Raw genomic sequence first — 23,541 nt, 5'->3', positions numbered from 1 at the left:
ATCATACTTCCATATTTTTATATCCCTGGCCACAGACAGGCAGATTGAGCCCAGTGCATTATGGGTGCTGAAGTTTTTTTCTGTTTTTTTTTCTAGTCATGTAGCCTTTCTACTGCATAAACAGAAAAGTTTTATTAAAAACCCATCTTGCCAGTGGTAAATTACACCTTTAAATCTGTTCATCATATAAAGTGATCGTGTCTCCTCAGAAGACCTGGATAAAATAGCTCGATTCATGGATTCTGTTTACAATGTTTTTATCAACTTTTTGAACAGTCAAAGTTTTGGTGTAATTGATATTCAATGGAAGGACAGAAATCGCTCAGGTTTCATAAAAAATATCTTCATTTGTGTTTCAAACATGAGCGAAAGTCTTTGAAACAACATGAGGATGAGTAACTGATGACAGAATTTTCATTTTTGGGTGAAGTAACTCTTTAAGCAAAATGTCTAGTGAATGACAGATTCTAGCACTTTTTTCATTCTGATCTTTAATCAAATAAATAAATAAATAAATCATTCCAATCAGCTGAGATGTATTAAGTGATACGTAATATTGTAATGGTGCTTTTTAGTTTCTGCTCTGTCCTCAATAGGATGAAGTTTAAAAGACTCACACAAGAAGATGGCTTTCTGCTTAATGGCACTGATGGTGGGAAATTTATTATTAACTATTAAGGATAAAAAATAACCAAATCAAACTATACTTCTAATCTTCTTCCAAATTATATGGTCAACCGATCAGCTGAAGAAATATTTCAAGGCATATTTTCACGGCTAACTCGTTCCTAGCTGTCAAATAAAGAGGATAACACACACAAACAAACTATTTGAATTATATGATTATTTATTTACAAAGAAAATTATAAGTTACAAGAATAACACCATGTCTGGGGATTAAACAATAAAAGAAAATAATGATCTAATGGGGCAATAAATGTTGATGAATATCAAAAGAAAATGGAGATGGAGGCATGGAGCAGATGACTTCTCTTTAGAACCGAGTTCCACCAGAGGAAGTACTGTTCAGCCGACTACTATAAACTTTTATACTTTCCACCCACGTTAACCAATTAACAATTAAGTCTTCAGCCAATCACATTTTAACATCATACTGCCCCCAAGAGGTACAATGTGGAAGACGGGGCCATAACAATATTTACTATTGAAGACGCAAATGCTTCCAGCTACACAAGCTCAATTTCATGCATCACTGTGTTCCCAAAATGTGTTAGATTGCAATGGACTAAGCATGATCGCTTCTGCTTTAGCTTAGTTGTGACCGCAACTTCTGGTGCAGTGTATGGAAATTGTGAGAAAATTAAGCACAAAATCAAATCTTGAGTCTTGAGGAAGTGTCACACAACAGGACAAAGCAATATTGATACAATAAATATGAATATGTATGTATGTGTGTATATATATATATACACACATAGCTAAAACAACTAAAAGTCAAGATATTTCTTATTTTAATTCACTCCCTTTTTTGATGAACCTGGATTCTCATAGTCTTGCAAAACCAGGATATATGAGGAAGACTCATTTTAAAAGTGTGATTTCTAGATTTGGTAGAAGTCATGTAAATTAATACAATCTTGTAAACTCCATGGACATTTTCCAGTTATGCCAAATAATAGATACAGATAAATTAGCAAAAAAATATATTAGATAATCATTAGATGGAGAGGAAACCATCTATATACAGTATGGGGCCTTTGATTATTGTTGTAGACAATGGGAGACTTGGAGTCAAAAAGGTTGAGAACCACTGCTATTTCTGAAATCTTGCATATTTAAGTAAAAATATGTAGGCAGTTTGTGGCACAAAGTCCATTCATAGCACAACACAACTATGGATTACATTACATGCAACCACACTAGGCGCTACAATGGGAATTATGCTAAACTGTCTTCTATTGTCATCTTTCTCTTTCAGGTGAACTTTTGTCATGGCGAAGCAGTTTGAGGAGACTCTAACTGAGCATGTTTCTAGCTAGCTGAAACCAGAAAAATGAAACATTCGGTTTAACGACACAGATATTTGAAGGTAACTCTATCGCCCCCTTGAGCACTGAGGTTTCTTAGTGCTACAGTAATTTAAGAATTTGTGTAAGTGTGTACAATGGGGAATTGGCTAAACATTTGGGTCTGTGTTTGCATATGTTCGATGAGTATGTTTCTGGCCTTAAAGTGGGTGTAGGGGCTGAGATAGTCTTTACACAACAGCAGGATGCAGTACTAGAAAAACTAAGCAAAAACTGCACAGTAGGCATTTACCCCTCACTGACATCCTGCAGGGAAAAAAATCACACATGAAATCTTTGTAATATCTCAGATGTTTCTAGTCACCAATGAGATGAAATGAAGAGCAAACTGAAACTTTTGCTTAGTAATCTCACATCTGTCTCCTCAAGCAATGTCACAATCTGTGCTCAGATTTGCCAAAAAGTCAATACCAAAAATAGAGATTTCAGAATGAAATGATTGATTTCATTGATTTTGTTCAAGACTAAAATTATATCCATATTAATTTCACAGTTCTGTTCTTTTACTATATGACATTTTGCATTTCTCCTAAGGAATCGGAGGATAAACATCAGATACAAATCTAATAACTTAATGAGCTATGAAAAAGCAACCTCTAAGGAATAAAAATTTTCTCAGCTAATTTCCTGATGCAAATTTTACAAAAGTCACAACATGACCCCTCTAAAAAAACAAAAACATACAACATACAAGATGTTTTTAAAGGAAACTAATAGGGATGCACAATATGTATATAGTGCTCAGCGTAAATGAGTTTGAAAAGTAACATTTTTACCAATATCTCAATGAACACAAAAACAATTTCCAAAATGCTGACAAGACTAAGTTTAATATAACATGTTTAACTTATAACATGAAAGTAAGGTTAATAATATAACTTAGATTACACATTTTTCAGTTTTACTCAAATTAGGGTGATGCAAAAATGAGCACACCCCACAACAAAAACTACTACATCTAGTACTTTGTATGGCCTCCATGATTTTTAATGACAGCACCAAGTCTTCTAGGCATGGAATGAACAAGTTGGCGACATTTTGCAACATCTATCTTTTTCCATTCTTCAAGAATGACCTCTTTTAGAGACTGGATGCTGGATGGAGAGTGATGCTCAACTTGTCTCTTCAGAATTCCCCATAGGTGTTCGATTGGGTTCAGATCAGGAGCCACTGAATCACTTTCACCCTGTTCTTCTTCAGAAATCCAACAGTGGCCTTAGATGTGTGTTTAGGATCATTGTCATGTTGGAAAAGTGCACGATGACCAAGGGCACGGAGTGATGATAGCATCTTCTCTTTCAGTATAGAGCAGTACATCTGTGAATTCATGATGCCATCAATGAAATGCAGCTCCCCGACACCAGCAGCACTCATGCAGCCCCACATAAGGACACTGCCACCACCATGTTTCACTGTAGGCACCATGCATTTTTCTTTGTATTCCTCACCTTTGCGACGCCATACAGTTTCGAAGCCATCAGTTTCAAAAATATTTATCTTGGTCTTATCACTCCAGAGTATAAAGTCCCAGTAGTCTTCATCTTTGTCAGCATGGGGCCTGGCAAACTCTAGGCAGGCTTTTTTGTGCCTGGACTTTAGGAGAGGCTTCTTTCGTGGACGGCACCCATGCATGTCATTCCTCTGCAGTGTACGCCGTATTGTGTCACGGGAAATAGTCACCCCAGTTTGGTTTCCTACTTCTTTAGATAACTGCAGTGAACTTGCATGCCGATTTTCTTCATCCCTTCTCATCAGAAGACGCTCCTGTCGAGGTCTTAACTTCCGTGGATGACCTGGACGTCTCTGTGAGACGGTTGCAGTTCCATCTTTTTAAAATTTTTGTACCACTTTTGCTACGGTATTCTGACTGATAAGTAAAGCTTTGCTGATCTTCTTGTACTCTTCATCTTTCTGGTGTAAAGAAATTATTTTCTTTCTCAGGTCTCGTGAGATTTCTCTTCTATGTGGTGCCATTGCTGACAGCATGAAATGGGAAGGGGTGATAACACCCTTTTATAGTCAACTGTCTGCTGAACATCTGTGTAATGAATAATTAGACTCATCTGTGGTTGAATTCTTGTTAAATTAGACATTTGTAGTCTAAAATTTAGCTTTGCTCCAGAGACTTTCAGTGGGGTGTACTCATTTTTGCATCACCCTAATTTGAGTAAAACTGAAAATTTTGTTCTCTAAGTTATATTATTAACCTTACTTTCATGTTATAAGTTAAACAGATGTTATATAAAACTTAGTCTTGTCAACATTTTGGAAATTGTTTTTGTGTTCATTGAGATATTGTTTAAAATGTTACTTTTCAAAGGGGGTGTACTCATTTACGCTGAGCACTGTATATAGTAACACTCTCTTAAAGTTAATGTTAAAAACACTATGTAACACTATGTAATCTTTAGCATGTCTCAAAATGAATATCAATTTTCTTAGCGTATGTTATAATGTTCTGATGCCAAAAAATTTTTACAAGTAAAAAAACTTTTATTTTTTAATTTAAACAACATTTAAAAAATAGAAATTATGAGCTTATCATAGTGGCTACAATATTAACATCAGTGCATCCATAGAAACTAACCATAAACATTCCAAAAAACACATATTAGAAGACATCTGAAGGGACGAAAGAACCATAAGCAATAGCTTTATCATAAATCTATAAATACTCTCAATCAGTACAATTCAATTTGGGTTTTATGGAGTTTATCTGTTTCTCATGACTGAGCATTATCTCCTCTGCTATCTAAATTCTCATCTGCAGTCATCATAGCATATAAAACATCACAGCAACACATTCAATTACGAGTCAGAAGAGGATGGATGGATATGCCAAGAATTGTGATCACTGCGGGGACCTTTCGAGTCACTGACTCTAGTGAGTGAGTCTCTCCAACTCTGTTTACCCAGTAACCCCTCTCTCTACACCCACCTCACCACCGACAGCGCCGTCGCTTAGCAACCCAACACGACGCGTGCACCCAGAGTGGGAAGTTGGCCGAGTGAGACAGAGAAAGAGGTGGTGGACAAGTAGTGTGAAGAGGTGAGAGAGAAATAAAGAGAAAGGAGGAAAAAAAGGGAAATATTTGGGGTTTAAAGGCGCCTTTAAAGGCGCAGCTTAAAGATAAACACGCTACATATGATGAGAAATAATGAGCTACACTCTTAAAAATAAAGATTCTTCATTGGCATCGATGGTTCCATGAAGAACCTTTAACATCCATGGAAACTTTCCATTCCATAAAAGATTCTTTATAGTGGAAAAAGATTATTAAAATGTTATTCTAATGTTCTATTCTAATGGTTCTTTTAAAGGAGTAGTTCAATCCAGAATTAAAATTTCCTGATAATTTACTCACCCCCATGTCATCCAAGATGTTCATGTCTTTCTTTCTTCAGTCGAAAAGAAATTAAGGTTTTTGAGGAAAACATTCCAGGATTTTTCTCCACATTCTCCACTTTATCTGGGACCAATGGGTTGAAGGTCCAAATTGCAGTTTCAATGCAGCTATAAAGGGCTCCCAGCCGAGGAATAAAGATCTTATCCAGCGAAATGATCTGTAATTTTCTGAAAAAATAAAAATGTATATACTTTTTAACCACAAATTCTCGTCTTGCACTAGCTCTGCAATGCGCGTCCATGACTTCACGCATTACGTAGTCACGTTGGAAAGGTCACGCGTGACATAGGCGGAAAAACGAAAAACTTCATCTCAGTTTCTCTTCCAACTTCAAAATCGTCTGAAAATCATCATTGTTTTACCTTTTTTTGGTAATGGGCGTTTGACTTAGTCTTTGCACTTCCGCTTTGTAAACACTGTGTCGGTACTTCAGAGCTAGTGCAAGACGAACATTTGTGGTTAAAAAGTATATAAATTTTGATAGACTAGATAAGACCCTTATTCCTCGGCTGGGATCGTGTAGAACCCTTTGAAGCTGCGCTGAAGCTGCAAATTGGACCTTCAACCCGTTGGTCCCCGATGAAGTCCACAATGTGAAGAAAAATCCTGGAATGTTTTCCTCAAAAACCTAATTCCTTTTCAACTGAAGAAAGAAAGGCACAAACATTTTGGATGACATGGGGGTGAGTAAATTATCAGGAAATTTTAATTCTGGAGTTAACTAATCCTTTAAGAACTGTTCCCTGAAAGTTTCTTTGGGGAACTCAAAATGGTTCTTCTACATTGCTGTGAAAATCCCTTTTTTGGAAGCTTTATTTTTAAGAGTGTAGGAGAGGGGGACATTTAAACTGACAGAGATGTCAAGAAATAAAGACAGAAAATAAGTAAAACATTTATCTCACCATCACTGGTGGAAGACTTGAGTCTCTGGCATAGGCCTTCTACATCTCCAAAGCTCTCCTGAATTTTCTGCAAGGCCTCGGATCCTCTCAGCTCCATCAGAGACCGGAGCTCTTCCAACGACACCCCAAAGTCACCAGCATGGTTGGATTCTGCACTTCCTCCACTCCGCTTGGGGTAAAACTCTACTGCACTGTTGGCCATCTCACCCATGGTCGCTGTGGTGGACATCTTGAGTCTTAAGGTGTCTGGTCCACGATGTTTGAGCTATATGACTTCTTCTCGTCCAGGAGGTTTCAGCAACGTGAGGTCAGTCTTAGTGATGATTCTTGGCTTGAGATTTTTTGGGATCGAATTTGCTCCTCCACTCCACTCCCTCCCCGGTAGTTCCTCCCGTTCTTCTAACTCTCCATCAGAGGAGGGAACCGGGACAACAGCAGCCAGACACTTATAGTGTATTTGGAGAAATTCTGTCCTCTCTACTCAACCCCCTCACCCCGAGGGTCAACAGAACGAGGGATCTGGCCGCTTCCAATCCATCAGGACACAGAGAATGAGAGCAAAGAGGGGGATAATTTGTAGATCTGCAATGCTGATGCGTTAAGATTCAAAGGGTGCGGGATGTTGGGATTGGCGAGGAAGCCTGCAGAGACACACAGACAGAATAACACATTACAGTCTTTAAAGTGCTCATGTGGGCAGCAACTCAGAGTATAGTGGGCATTCCTTAAGAGACAGAGTGAGCATACAGTCAGACGGCTCCAAGCTAATTCTTTCAAACGTATCAGCACATTTTCACCTCAATTCAAAGGTCTTTTGTGTTCTAATTGAGTCACACACTTCCCTTAATCTCATTAATGAGGTATTAGACAGGTTTTTGCGACAGCAATTATGCTAAACGGAGAGGTCAGTCCATTTCGAGTGCAACACAACTAAAATTCCCGGACATACAGTGAGGTATACAGTATGAGAAATGTGTGCTCTCACAGATGGCGATGCATATAGCATATACTGTATCTCTAGCAATCCAGACCACTGCATTGGCCCATAGTTGCCATGGAAACCTACAGATGCATCTGACTCCCACAAAGCTCCTTCGGCCTCGCCATATCCCGACACACACACACACTTGGTTCTTATTCACACTCGCTCAAAAACACAAACACACTGACACTAGCACAGAGTTTCCTCTCTATCTCTTTAATTTTGTCCCTAATACCATCTTCCGACTTCGTCTTTCTCTTTTTTCTTTCCATCTCCCAGCATGCCTCTGTATCTGTCCCTATGTTCTCTTAGATGACAGTCTCAGCCTCAGACGGCACGCCCACAGACCACCCACGGTCCGTTCACTGAGCGTCTGATGCACACAGCACACAAAACTGGAAAGAACTTTCTCAATCTGGCAAAGTCTAATTTGATTGGCTGACTCTATTCAACATCCAGGAGTAAAGACATACAGGGTTTTTTAGCAGTCCGTCTGGAAACAAAGTTGCATTTAGGTATCAAGATAATAAATATATTGAAATATTAAATATGGAAAATGTAACACATATAATTAGGTTTATTTATAAATAACTAAAATATATGTAATATTTTAAGAATTAATATTAATTATTTTTTTATTCTTGTCTTTTCAAGCTTGTGGTATAATCTGTGGTCTTTTATGTTTGTGGTATAAACTATTTCAGAAAAACTTGCCAAAATGCAGTAAAAAAATCATGGACTTGTGATTTTTTTCATCAGTCTGTCTGGAAAAAAGTTGGAATTAATAAAATAAAATTAATTGGAAATAAATATAATTAAATATTATAAATATAAATAAATATGTATAAAGTTTGAAAATGCCTTTAATTTCAAAATTATTTATTAATTCAATAACAAATTTTATATAAAATTTAATGACCAACATCCATCCCAAAATGCAGTAAAAGCATTTTGAACTGAACTATGAAATGAACTGTGTTTGGTCGGTTTCTGGTTAGTCAGGCAATCCATTCCTGTCTAAGTTCATTGTTCCAATGTGGACCAGGCTGTATGCGGTTTAGTCAAGTTCTGGCTATGCAAGACTGCTTAAATATGGTGATGAGTCTGGGGTATGCAGCGTGCTGTGTGAGTATTTGTGTAGGCAGTGTGCAGGAGTGTCATCATTCTCATGCTGACTCACTAACCCCAGCCTTCCTTTCCCCCTCCTTTCCCTCTTCTTCTCTGATGCACTGCATATATGCACAACAGGAAGTTTCCGCACAGTCAAGACTCAAGAGATAATCAGGGGTCATGTGTAGGCCCAGACACAATCTATGGATATTTTTCACTTTTTCTGCACTGATTTTGAGGGGGGAAAAAATGCAGAATTGATTTAAACATGGTAAAATGTGTTAAACGGAGCTGAGAGTACTGCACTCTTATTGGGAGCTGAAAGCAAATTATCTGAAGTATATAATAAATTAACAGACAACGAGCTGAGTATGTGTTAGTCTAGTGTACCCAAACAGGACAGTGAAAAGTCTGGTCTGCTCTTCATTGCAGCTTTTTCTGGCCAAGAACCGCCTACTTAGATGGGAAAATACTGACTGAGCGCCGTGTAACATGACCAACCACATTTTTGTTGTTTAGGGCCAGGTGTTATCTGTAAAAGATTACACCCTCCAAAAAAGATATTACCTAAATGGTGGTGAGATGGTTGTACAGAAAACATCTGAGGTTGGTTTTTTAGGGGAAAAAAAGTCTCTTATGCTCACAATAGCTGCATTTATTTGATCAAAATACAGTAAGAACAGTAATGTTGTGAAATATTACCAAAGTCCCTTTAAGACAAGTCATTTCACTCGGCGGCCATCTTTGAAACGCCTCTCAGGCATTCAAGTGCAGCTATCACTTTGAATGGGGAAACATCAAATTCTCAAAAGCTGTTTGCCAAGCTTTCGATTAAATTTCGTATTTGAAATCACCAATGAAATCTAACAACAACTGTCTCATAAATTTTGTTTCTAAACGCTCAAATCATTGCAAAAAAAAAAAAACCCTGTATTTTTCAGGATGGATCAAGCTAACGCGCATGCGCAATCCTAAATGCGCGTCTCTTGTGTCTCATTTCGGAGGCACGCGTCTGGAACCGGAGCTTCTAACAGTGACGCGATGACGTTACCAATCGGCGATTGGCTCTTATTTAGAAGGCGGGACTTATTCCGTCATATTGCGCGTTGCACTTTCTCCCATTCAAAACAATACGAGTGACGCGTCTTGATATTACTACAATTTAAAATAACCTAACCTATAACCTTTTCTATTTCAATATATTTTAAAATCATTACTCCAGTCTTCAGTGTCACATGATCCTTCAGAAATCATTATGCTAATTTGTAGTTCAAGAAACATTTCATGGTTGCACTTTATTTTACAGTACGTGCACTTGCGTACATGTACGTACAGTGCACTTACGTAAGAAAGTACTGGGTAATATAAGGTAACTACATTAAGTTAAGGTTAAGGGTTAAGGTTAGATTTAGGGGTATGGTCAGTTCAGGGTTAGTACTAGTTATTACCGAGTTATTGCAATTACTATAATAAGTACATAGTATGTACATGGGGAACAGGACTGTAAAATAAAGTGCTACCTATTTAATATTATTTATTATCAATGTTGAAAACATTTTTGTGGAAACCATGCTACATTTTCTTTAGGATTCTTCGATGAATAAAAATGTTCAAAAGAACAGCATTTATTTAAAATTGAAATCTTTTGTAACTCATATAGATTTCTTTACTGTCACGTTTGACCAATTTAATGCGTCCTTGCTGATTAAAGGTATTAATTTCTTTCAAAAAATGAATCTTTCTGACCCCAAACTTTCAAACGCTATAGTGTATCCAAAAATTGTTAAATTTGACATGGATATCTGTTTACAGCAAAACTAACATAATGGCGCTAACATTCTCCTTCAAAAAACACTCATTACATCAACACAGTACCCTCTGAACATGAAAGCAGCCAATCAGAGTGCAGATTTTTTTTTTCATGATATGTGCTTGAGCACATTTGTGTCTTTTGGGGTCATGTTCAGTTATGGGTCTATGCAGATTTCCCTCACCAAGAGACTGCTTAACCGTGCAGTTATGTTCAGTGTGCAGGAGGCAGATGGTCTGGAGATTATGCTGAATATTCATATTGATCCGTGTTTTCCCAAACCTTTCAGCAAGTGTGCTCTAGTGCCATTCGGTAAGACACTGTTGATACTCTACTGAGCTTTCTCAGGACTGCCTTGCTCAGACCGGCCCTGACTACCACAACCCAGCCCAATCTGCTAAAGTTAAAAGGGAGAGACAGAGGGCCAAGCATTACATAAATTGTTCAGCGCCTTATGTAATGTGTCTAAGTAACTAACAGAGAAGTACTCGCGCTCACACCCACTCATGGGCACAGACACACACACAAACACAACCCCCTAAAGCTAGAAGAAACTCTAACCCATATTCAAACATTAAATAAGGGCCACACTAGTCTATCCACCATATTCACACCAGGAGCCAATGATCTGATGCTGTGAAACAATGCAGGAGATTACTTTGTTGAACGGCAACATTTACAATCCAGAGGTCTGCGGCACAAAAATAAATAAAAAAGCAAGCAAGGGTCGATGAGTCAGTGCGTTGCTCACTTCACGCTTATTACACAGACAGACCACTGACAGAGTCCGAACACACACCCCAACCACTGAGCGAAGTAGTTTAGCCGCACTTCCGTCCACTCGCATCCAGACGTCAGCTGAAAGGACTTGTTTAACAAGGCATGACAGTTTCTATGGGGGAATAAAGACACATATTCACTCAACACCTACTAAATGAAAACAGATATGAACACCAGTTGTATGAGACTATTGTGACCGAGGCAAAAGAAGCTTTCAGAGTATAAAACAAACTGAATCTGAACTTGAGATGTCTTAAAGGGATAATTCAGCCAAAAATGAAAATTCTGTCATCGTTTACTCACGCTCCTGTGGTTTCAAACTCGTATGACTCTTCATTCTTGCGTGGAAAACCAAAAGAAATATTTAGCACATTCTGCAGGCTGCTCTTTTCCATACAATGAAAGTGAATGCATGGGAAACTAAACTGTTTCCATTTTCATTGTATGGAAAAGTTCCGGCCCTTGATTCTGATTGGTTGAGCCGCGTTCAAAGCCGTTGTAAAATTCCCGAAAACATACAGCTGACTGCATTACATAAGTATCACTGCGCTACTGAATGTTTTTGTTGCTGCGTTTGTCTTATAGCAACCACTCTTTAGGGCTCGTTCACACAGAACGCGTTTTTGCTTTGAAAAACCGTGGGCAGTGGAATGGAGAAAATACGCAAGGTCTCGAGACGCGTTTTTTAAAAGTCGAATTGATTTTAACTTAAGCGCCGCGTTTTTAGAACGCCATGTCATGCGCGAGACGCTGCAAAAGACGCAAGACGCGAGCGCGACGGTTTTGCACATCCGTCTACCGTGTGTTTACATAGAAAAACAATGGATAAGTACCGCATTGGAATGGAAAAACGCGTTCTGTGTGAACAGCCCCTTAGCACCATAAACATATGTATGTTCTCAATTGATTTTGTTCATTGAAGCTTACTGTTTTATGTAGAAGAGTGAGAGAGATATGGAGTGACCGAGCGTATAACCTGCATTCAGATTTAGCATTTTCCTTCAGGTCAGTCCTATGTTCATAATAAAAAATCAGTTTGAATGTCTGCTGCGATCTTGTCCTTTTAGCATTTAATGGCTTTTCTCGTGCCATGCTGATACTGACAGCGCTAGTCAAAGCATTTGTCATTCGCGTCTTATTCCGTGTTCACAACAAGTTTCAATATAAAAGACTTTGCGACTGTTGGAGTGACACACTCATAAAGACAGTCATCTAATGGCGTAATAATGTAATGTTCTGTTGCTGTTCACGGTCAGGTGAAAGGAAGGCTTTTAATGATTTTACTACATGAAAGTTGCATTGATACATATTTTTTGGCTTTAATATTTGTATTGTGTGGTAACCTTTTTATAAAAGCAATAAGCCCAGTGAAGCCGTGGTTTACAGTGAATTTATAACAGCTAAGGGGGTTTTAGGCACTCCGCGTAGTTATAAATTCACTGTAAACCACGGCTTCTTGGGGCTTGTTGCTTTATTAAACAAACAATCTGCTAAATATTTTTTTAAGTGTGTATGTGTTCCACACAAGTAAGGAAATCTTACAGGTTTGGAACGACATGATGGTGAGTAAGTGATGTGAGAATTTTTTTTTTTTTTTTGGTGTGCTGTGAGACGCTTCATTCAAAGGAATTATTTAGCAGATCGTCCAAGCCACGACGAAAGTGAATGGGGACCAACTTCCCCATCCAGTTTCATTGTATGGAAAAGAGCAGCTTGGATAATCTGCTAAATATCTCTTTTTGTGATTCAAGCGAAAAAGAAAGTCTAACAGGTAAGTAACTTTAATTTTTTTTTTTTTTTTGGGTGGACTGTCCCTTTAACAAATTACAACTATGACACTAATTCACTGTCAGTGAGTTTCTTTAATCAGAAAAAAAATGTCCTTCTGTTCAGTTTCTAAAAATGGAACAAAGAGAAATGATATAGAGAGAATAAAAAAGGAAAGAAAAATCAGTCCAGCCCTATGCTGCTTTGATGTCAGCGGAAAGACATCGCTTGAGTTATTTCTGCAGAATGACAAATTCAGCTACACTTTACAGGACTCATCTAATTGTCAAGCGGTAGTTTTTTTTTTTTTTTTAAAGAGCAGAAAATAAACTCTTCTTCCCATGAGCTCCCTGTTTATGTAGTGTCTCAGTGACAAGGGTAAATACAGCACAGAGGCCTGCAGCCCTGCTGCTGACAGGGCTTTACTAACAGGATCAAACACAGTGGTGGTAATGAAGGTGCTGTCATACTGAGGGAGAGAAAAGGTGATTTTCCCAAATTGATGAAGCAGGACACAGCAGACACGCTCCCTCTGGAATATGATATAAGGTAATAATTAAGAACAGGCAACAACTCACTCACTGGGAGAAAAAGCCTTGGGTCAGAATGACTCTGAACACTGGAGAATGTTGTATAAGATGCTTCAGAGCTTTTGTTCACTGCCATTCTTCCACATACCCATTTGACATGACACTTATAGAATCTGAACACACTGCTGAGATATGAAATTAGCTTGCCATGCAGGCTTGTTTGTGTTTTCTGAACTTTTTTTATGCACATTCCCTAACAAAACCTGCTTGAATTACCTCATTTAAGATTATGGCTCCCTGATCTTCTCATGTGGGCACAAAACCACTCAGCGCATGCTACTCTAAGTGAACATTACCTCCTCTCTTTATAAGTTCATAAGATTCCACCCCCCTCCACACGCACACTCCATTATCTTCAATCTTATTCTCTGTCCATCTGTTCTTTGCTCTTCCATTTTTACCTCCTCCCATCCACCTTCACTGCAGTGGCCTGTATTCGTTACACTGGTTTCAGGCTTTCAAAGCGAGACATGGACTGCATTGGCGTAAGAGCCTGTAGGGAGTAACATAAGCTGCTCGGCTTCAATTCTAAATACCTGCTCACGGTCCAGACATTTGTGTGATGTTGATGAATGCGCAAGGATGGCATGATTGTGTTGCAAACAGGCTGGAGTCCTGTTTATCTCATGGAGATGAAATATAACCATGAACCCCCATCCCATGGGTCATTTGTTTTCACCATGCCTGGGTCTATACATGTTATCTAACCCAGCATCAGCTCTGCCATTCATGTGTCAAGACGCATCTGCAACACTACACGCTCCACAGGAAATATCATTGTCTTATACATGCTCATAGAGTGAATGTTTATTGATATTCAGTCTTTGCAGAATGTCACAGTTGGTTTTCTATGGATTGTCGGTTAAAATGACAAAAAACTATAAAGTATGTACAAAAATGTATTTAATATTAATTTATATTATAAATACAGCTTATAAAATTTAATTAAATAATGTAACTTTTACATTATTTCTTATCCATAGAAGACAGCTGCAGTTTTGTCCAGACATCTTCTAGGTCAACTTTCCTTATTACTGCAACAGCAGCATTCAAACTGGGGCAACCTGGACAGAGAACTGGAGCACCAATAACTCTTTTTTCTTTCTATGAAGTTTACAGGCTACCAGATATAAAGTTATTCGCAATGGGGGAAGAAAAAAACAGTCAAGTCAAGTCAGTCAAGCATCAGCCTTAATGACACTAAAGCTGATTTTGTAATAATCAATGCAAAAAACTTACAGTAGGCTATCAGTACCAATATATAAGATATATATGCAAATCAGTTCGTTAGGGGAGACAAAGGAATATTGTAACAGATTTTGCTTAAATATTTTTCTAATTGATGTTTCAAACCTTGATATAATCTCATATTTGTCTGTTTGTCATATACTACTCATCACTATAACTGTGTAAATGTATATATATATATATATATATATGTGTGTTTGTGTTTATATATATACACACACGTATATATATATATATATATATACATATATATATATATATGTATATATATATATATATATATATACATACACACATATACATATATAGAGAGAGAGAGAGAGTTAATAATTTTAATATATAATATAATAAATATAATATTATTATAAATGCTATTATTAATATATTATAAAATAAATAGGCTATATATTATATTTTATATAATATATAACCCTGGACCAGAAAACCAGTCATAAGGGCCAATTTTCTGAAATTGATATTTAAACATAATCTGGAAGTTGAGTAAATAAGCTTTCCATTGATGTATTGGCCGAGATACTATTTGAAAATCTGGAATCTGAGGGTGCAAAAAAATCTAAATATTGAGAAAATCGCCTTTAAAGTTGTCCAAATGAAGTCCTTAGCAATGCACGTCCACTCGCAAAAATACATTTTTGATATATTTACGGTAGGAAATTTACAAAATATCTTCATGGAACATGATCTTTACTTAATATCCTAATGATTTTTGGCATAAAAGAAAAATAGACCATTTTGACCCATACAATGTATTGTTGGCTATTGCTACAAATATACCCGTGTGACTTATGACTGGTTTTCTGGTCCAGGGTCACAAATATATATACACTTGTGTGATGTTACATATAAAATTAAACATGAGAATTTGCCACCTAACATTCATTAGCATAATCATCATCTAAATAAACCAGATGTAAAATGATCCAAAAATATTTTTTGTCCTGTAAATCCTTCATATTCTTACACCAAGTCCTACAACTTCTTTTGGTACCTCAAGAGGATGGTGTCCTGAGATTGATTTCACCCCTGAAGGTCATTTGTAATTAGTAAAACTAATATAATTAACAAGTACAACACTGCCCAATCCCCCTAAATTGAGCAGACAAACAAACAAACATACAAACACAAGGAACGTAGAAGCTTTCAGAAGCCTGATATATTGATTAGCCTGGGAATCAAATGTTGCTCTACAGTCATCAATTTGTACAAAAAGAAAGAAAGAAAGAAAGAAAGAAACATTTAATAATATTGATCAGCCAGTAGTGACTAGTATTTTTCTAGTCACTGGTAAATGTTTGAATCGTCTCTTTATTCTCCACACAGTTACACTGCAACAGTCTCAATTTCTCAGAAATTATGTAAACCCCCAGAACTGGGATCCTGCTTTGACGGTCATACGTAAATGGCCAATCACAGTCGAGTATAGATTTACGGACTCATACACGGTCACCGGGCTGTCTGAGCCATGCGAGACTACAACTACCCCCTCCTCTCCTCGTCCCACACCCAGCATACTTCGCACACCTTGCAGCAGGAAGGGGGAAAAGTCCGCACGGTTGCCAAGGAAAATGACAGCAGAGCACCTTAAGCAACTCAGACAGTGAAGTTCCCACACCGCGCTCCATAAGTCAGGTGTGTTTCCCATCGCGCTGTTTTCCACAATAAAATGACCTTTACTGGTCACCTTCAGAGGGCGACCGGTTCTCAAACAAAATCCAGTGTGACAGCCCGGATAGTTACAAACAAAACGCGATTCTTTTGAGTCTCGTGAGCGGCTCGCGATGTTAATTGAATTAATAGCGCGAAGATGCTGCTCGTGAGAGGATGGTGCGCCACTCGCATCCGGAATAAGCGCAATGCCCCTCCGCAAGGTGACCAGTGTGGGTACCAGTGCGAGATGTACACGCTCACAGAGATGTTAGACAAAAACAACACAACTATTAGCTGGATGTACGTGTACAGTTGGTTTACTAACAAAATGAGAACGCATTATACATTTTCTATGTAGGAAAATGTAAGAACACCCTGGGAAGTCATACAGTCCAACACAATTAAAAGACAAGGAATGGTAAATAGTCAACAAAACACCTCATAGATCAGAAAACATGTCATTGGGAATAATTAGATAACTAGTAGATTATTAAGGCTTCAATGCAGTAGTTTTAACGTGCCTGACAGCTATCAAAATACATGACAAAGAGGTCTGCATTACAAAAACATATGCAGGTACAATTTAACAGTATGACAGAGAGCGGTCATTAATGAAAACGAACTGCCAACTGTTACCATGGCAAACACATCCCGATTGGTGTAAATATCAGATACTCACCAGGCCATGCTCCAAGGACATTGCCGTGGTTTGTTGGGAAAAGGGAATATCCTGGAGAAACACAAGAGCGGCTGGATTCACTCAGTAGCTGTTATCATGTCGTCCTTTATCACCCAGGTGTTCAGCAGTGTGTTTACTACGGATGGAGATGATGGATCCTAAAATAGTGCAGTTGTTGCCTGGTTAGATGGAGGTTCCGCAGAGGAAAAAATTAGAGATGGAGACATCGTTTTGAGATGTCCGTCCCGACCAATGTGTCAAAAAAGGCAAATGTATCTTTCTTTGTTATTAAGCTTCTTCTTGAACGTGTAAATCTAAAAGGTGGTGAAGCGTGGTGATGCAGTATTTGGATTTTATATGCGATGTGTGATGAGAGCCCCCTCGCTGAGCTGCGCGCTGAGGACCGTGGACGCAGCATCCGCGCGGGCTGCTATGCGCGCGGATGGAGAGGACGGAAAGGAGGAGGCGCGGGGGAGGGGGGACACTCTCTCTCTTCCCACCCTCAAATCCCTCCCACTCTGCTCCGTTACAGTGCGATCACGTCAGCTCACACAACATGCCACATGCGCCGAGTTCAAACCTCCGAGATAATGCAAGAACAGAACGGAGAGGTGCGACCAGGTCATTCCACGAAACAGGTGCAATTTAGCCTACATTTCCATAAGGTGTTTTTAAAGTAAATTATATATATATAAAAAAATATTAATTGAGGCAACGAAAGCCTTAAAAAAGTGCTAAGAAACTGCATTGTCATCTCAAGCTAAATTAATTAAATATATATATATATTTTACATAAACGTTACGTAGCAGGGTTGACTTGTGCTCAAGGTCAAGAAACTTTTATTTCGTGTTTATTAAAATTTTATTTCGAAGTGTTTATTGGGAAGAGAGTTTACCGTTCATTTTTCTACAATATAAATTTGTCAATAATCAGTTACAAAATCATGGTAAAAAGTCGTATACTGACAAAAAGTGATAAAAAAAAAAAATAGGAGACACTTGTCCTTGAAAGGGTTCATGGTGATGATGTCATTATGATGAGTTTATTAGTTATGGAATTGTACATATTTTTAATAAATATTTAAATACTATGCCTCTAACAGAAAATAAATACAGTACAAAATATAATAAGGCCTATATGAAATAAAAGTTACAATTTTGTATTTATAATCACACACACACTAATATATATATATATATATATATATATATATATATATATATATATATATATATATATATATATATATATATATATATATATATATACACACACACACACACACACACACACATACACAGTACACAGATCAGGCATAACATTATGACCACCTTCCTAATATTGTGTTGGTCCCACTTTTTCTGCCAAAACAGCCCTGACCCATCGAGGCATGGACTCCACTAGACCCCTGAAGGAGTGCTGTGGTATCTGGCACCAAGATGATGTTAGCAGCAGATCCTTTAAGTCCTGTAAGTTGTGAGGTGAAGCCTCCATGGATCGGACTTGTTTGTTCAGCACATCCCACAGATGCTCGATTGGATTGAGATCTGGGGAATTTGGAGACCAAGCCAACACCTCAAACTCGTTGTTGTGCTCCTCAAACCATTCCTGAACCATTTTTGCTTTGTGGCAGGGCGCATTATCCTGCTGAAAGAGGCCACAGCCACCAGGGAATACCGTTTCCATTAAAGGGTGTACATGGTCTGCAACAATGCTTAGGTAGGTGGTACGTGTCAAAGTAACATCCACATGGATGGCGGGACCCAAGGTTTCCCAGCAGAACATTGCCCAAGGCATCACACTGCCTCCGCCAGCTTACCTTCTTCCCATAGTGCATCCTGGTGCCATGTGTTCCCCAGGTAAGCGACACACACGCACCCGGCCATCCACGTGATGTAAAAGAAAACGTGATTTATCAGACCAGGCCACCTTCTTCCATTGCTCCGTGGTCCAGTTCTGATGCTCACGTGCCCACTGTTGGCGCTTTTGACGTTGGACAGGTGTCAGCATGGGCAGCCTGACTGGTCTGGGACTTTGCAGACCCATACGCAACAAACTGCGATACACTGTGTATTCTGACACCTTTCTATCAGAACCAGCATTAACTTCTTGAGCAATTTGAGCTACAGTAGCTCGTCTGTTGGATCGGACCACACGGGCCAGCCTTCGACCCCCACATGCATCAATGAGCCTTGGCCGCCCATGATCCTGTCGCCGGTTCACCACTGTTCCTTCCTTGGACCACTTTTGATAGATACTGACTACTGCAGACCGGGAACACCCCACAAGAGCTGCAGTTTTGGAGATGCTCTGACTCAGTCGTCTAGCCATCACAATTTGGCCCTTGTCAAACTCACTCAAATCCTTACGCTTGCCCATTTTTCCTGCTCCTAAACATATCAACTTTGAGGGAAAAATGTTCACTTGCTGCCTAATATATCCCACCCACTAACAGGTGCCATGATGAAGAGATAATCACAGTGTTATTCACTTCACCTGTCAGTGGTCATAATGTTATGCCTGATCAGTGTATGTATATATAGAATGATAGAATGCAAGTTTAAATGGACAGACAGACAGATAGATAGACAGATAGATAGATAGATAGATTCTCACTTTCATGTTGTTTTTAATTCATAAATTCAGATGCCCCATCACACCCACGCAGGTGTCATCTTCTAGCTGTCTCCAAGCATACAGGGCTCAAATCTAATAGCCCTAATGCAGGAGGCCTCTCAGACCAGCGAGAAAAAGCTTTTATGTGCTGACGAGTGCTCAAGTGTGCCTCTCCTGAAACCTTCATATGCAAACACACATGCACACAAGCACTAAATGCTCTTCCCCAGATGTTCACGCTAACTTGAAAGCACAGAGGGAAATACCAAGACTTGGATCACAGTTTTAGGTTGCATCTAGTTGTCCACAGTATACTCCCTAGGCTAAGCTTGACACTTCTACACCAACAACCCACGTTTCATTGCAACCGAAATGCAAAATTTTTTTTTGCATGCCTCCAATTGCACACTCTTCAACGCTACATCTTTCTTCCCTACTTTTGCACACAGATTGCATGCTCACACTGAAATATTTGTGAGGCATGTCCGGGAAAGTAAAGAGAAAGTTTCAGATGTAGAGTTATATCTATAATTCAGAGGTGAGGGTTTAGGAGATGGCTGTCCCTCTGGGAGCTGCTGTGCATTAGCCCTGCAGGTACTGCATCACAGCCTTGGAGCCTAACCCAACAGATGGAGTCTCACTGTCAGTCAAAACTCAGTCTGCCCAATCGTGTGTTACATCTCGCTGCTTCACTGAGGAACTCCGTGCAAAAGCTACCAGAGTGTGACCGTTCCATGTCTGTTAACTCTAACCCACATCTCCAGGATTCGTCGTGAATGTTTTTCATCTAAAGGCTCTCAATTCTGGGGTGGAGATTAGATTTGAACCGCTCACCATTTTTGCAGCTACTTCAGCAGAGTTCTTGAGCAGAAAACATTTTGTCACCAGCATTAACTCAAAATTAACTCCCTCATGTTGTTCCAAATCTGTATGACTTTCTTTCTTTAGTGGAACACAGAAAAACAATGTTATTTTTGAAGAACTGTTTGAAGTTTTTGGGTAAACTATTCCTTTAATGCTCCATTGGCTAATCAACCCATTTATACTCCAATTTACCTTTAACTCGTTTCTTGATTCCCCTGCACTTCTTTCCATCTCTCATTGTGCTGTAAATACAGAAAGATACATTACAACACTTTCATTTAGATTTCCTTAAGCACTCTCTGAATTGAACATCAGTAGTTTGCCTCTTTGAGAGTTGATTGATTTGGCTGCAGTCCCAACTCTGGCAGGAGTTCTGGTGTCAAGAAGAGAAAAATGGTACATCTTTGGTCTGCAAAAGATATTGTAGTACTTCCAAAATGGTTTGTATACAGAAATAGGAAGAGATTATTTTAAGGGGGATTGGGTTGTTTGCAGGTTGGGCCGTGTACTGAAGAAACGAAACAATTTGAGGAATAATGCAACAAAACAATTGTACTTGCTCAAGTATGCCTGTACAGTGATTTGCAGTTTGAATGGCTTGTTCAATGGCTTGTAAAACTGTTAGTGTAGAATATACCTAATGCATTAAAGGGGTGGTTGATTATGATTTAACTTTTTTAACTTTAGTTAGTGTGTAATTTTGCTGTTAGAGCATAAAAAAAAACGTCTGTAAACAACGAATTACAATGCCCAAAGTTCAATGCAAAGGGAGATATTTTCACTTAAAAAATTCTGTTTAAGAACTACAACAAATAGCTGGTAGGGACTACAACAAGCTTCTTCCTGGGTTAGTGACATCACTAACCCTAAAATTTACATAAACCCTGCCCCAGAGAACACGCAACAAAACGGGCGAGGCCATGAGTAAGAGTTGAAGAGTGTTGTTACCATGCCATCATTTTACGTTGGACTGCTTCAACGAGGGTCAATTCAATGCTGGATTTGCACAAAAAATTAACATCATGGCATATGCTAGTCGATGAGTTGAATTTGCATTTAAAGGGACACACAAAAATGGCGTGTTTTTGCTCACACCCAAATAGGGGCAAATTTGACAAGCTATAATAAATGATCTGTGGGGTATTTTGAGCTGAAACTTCACAGACACATTCTGGGGACACCAGAGACTTATATTACATCTTCAACGTGAACGAACAATATATGACATATGTTATTAAATAATGAAAGAATTTTCATTTGTTGGGTGAACGGTTCTTTTAAGAAACTGTAAGTTTTAAATCTTGTTTTTTCTCCCTCCGCAATGCATTAAAAAAAGGTCTGGAATTATTCTGGGGACACCAGAGACTTATATTACATCTTGTAAAAAGGGCATTATAGGTCCCCTTTAAGTAATGTTAATTAATTTAATTTTAACCATATAATAAAGTGTTAACAAAATAACTTTTAGCTAATACAAACAACATTGGGCCCCACTGTCTTTCATATCATCGACAAAAACATTTAGACTTTTTTCAAAATATCTTCTTTCGTGTTCCACATAAGAAAGCAAGTAATATAGGTATGAAATGACATATGTTATTAAATAATGAAAGAATTTTCATTTGTTGGGTGAACGGTTCTTTTAAGAAACTGTAAATTTTAAATCTTGTTTTTTCCCCCTCCGCAATGCATTAAAAAAGGTCTGGAATTACTACAAAAAAAAAAAATGGAAAAAATGAAAAATAGGAATATCAGCAGAGAAACCTTGAATGGGAGAAAAGAGTTTGGAGTATCTGTAGTATGAGACAGTGAGGAGAGAGCACAGGAAAGAGATGAAGGACTACGAGATGGACTCCATGAGAGGGAAGCACAGAGCCAAGGATGTAACAAAGAGGCTTGTTTTCACACAGGACAAAATCTTGGAATGAGGGACACAGATTGAAAGTAGAGAACCTAGAGAGATGGCAAAGAGAGTTAGGTTTGAGTCTCAATCAATCCCATCCTTCCTATTCCCAGCACTCCATCCCATAGTGAGGGCCATGCCGATGTTTTATTGATGGAAGAGAATCCGGCTGCACATGTACCCTCTCCATAATTCATGATGCCCAGCATTAGGGCCTGCCTGCTGAGAGATGTGTGTGCGTGTGCGTGCGAGTGTGTGTACATGTAACTGTGTGCGTGTGGCAAGGAGAGAGTGAAGCAGGAATGTTCAGATATTTTTCCCCAAATATAATCCTTAAAACTACTTAGCGCAAAGACAATTCATCCATCTGCATCGCCCCAAACGATAGTGTAAACTGTAAATTTTGAACACTAAAACTTTCCAATATGATTTTTTTAGTGCATTAGTTAATGCATGAAGTATCATGAATTAACAATGAACAACAGTTTTTACAGCATTTATTAAGGGTAATAATGTTAAAAATGTTCATTGTTATTTCATGTTCATTCACAATATATTAACTTTGGTTAATTATTCAACCTGAAATGTTAAAAATGTATTAATATGTGTCAAAATTAACATTAATCAAGATGAATAAATGCTGTGACATTATTAGTGCATGATGCTTAATGCATTATTTAATGTTACTATATAACAACTTGGAGCTGATAAAATTTATGCAAACAAAATGCCATGATTGTAATATTCTGTAGTGATTAAATTCACAATTTCTAAATCATATTGATTTCATAATCCTTCTTGTTCAGGGATTTGGATGACAGATAAATGTTGCACATACTGAAATCCCTTTAAGAGCAGTTGCAGTCACTGGTGAACACAATTCAGTTAGCAACAGGGAAAACAACTATTTAACATGTTAGCAATGACTGATTTGGTAAATAATGACTAAATTAGTACATTTTCCAGACCGCAATTATTTGATGTGCTGAGGTTGACAGGTGTGCTATAATGGAGTCTCACATTTGTATGTTTCAAAGGCTACCTCCACAATAGCAGTTGCCATAGTAACTTATTAAGATCCACTCTAGAGCGATGTCCTGACCTAACTAGATCCAGAAATTTGAAGTAGAACATCATAGATGGGAAAAAACTACAAAGAAAGACTA

General features: G+C 38.3%; 1 protein-coding gene across 5 annotated transcripts in view; it reads right to left on the bottom strand.

Annotated features, from left to right (window-relative positions):
* atp2b3b (ATPase plasma membrane Ca2+ transporting 3b) overlaps positions 1-17,453 on the bottom strand; it is a 70,627-nt gene extending 53,174 nt beyond the window's left edge. For 3 of the 5 annotated variants that reach the window (XM_051879771.1, XM_051879772.1, XM_051879773.1), the window contains exons 1-2: positions 16,992-17,451; positions 6,358-6,998 (exon numbers count right to left, since the gene is read on the bottom strand). In XM_051879771.1, coding sequence (XP_051735731.1) covers positions 6,358-6,586 — 229 coding nt within the window. In that variant the 5' untranslated portion in view covers positions 6,587-6,998; positions 16,992-17,451. Of the gene's footprint in view, positions 1-6,357; positions 6,999-16,991 lie in introns of all 5 variants that reach the window. The other 2 variants (XM_051879774.1, XM_051879770.1) reach the window with 2 other exon arrangements.
* Positions 17,454-23,541: the final 6,088 nt, after the last annotated feature.

This window comes from Ctenopharyngodon idella, chromosome 22 (genome assembly GCF_019924925.1).
Source record: "Ctenopharyngodon idella isolate HZGC_01 chromosome 22, HZGC01, whole genome shotgun sequence".
Taxonomy (NCBI): Eukaryota; Metazoa; Chordata; class Actinopteri; order Cypriniformes; family Xenocyprididae; genus Ctenopharyngodon; species Ctenopharyngodon idella.
This window is presented reverse-complemented; position numbering and strand designations above follow the sequence as displayed.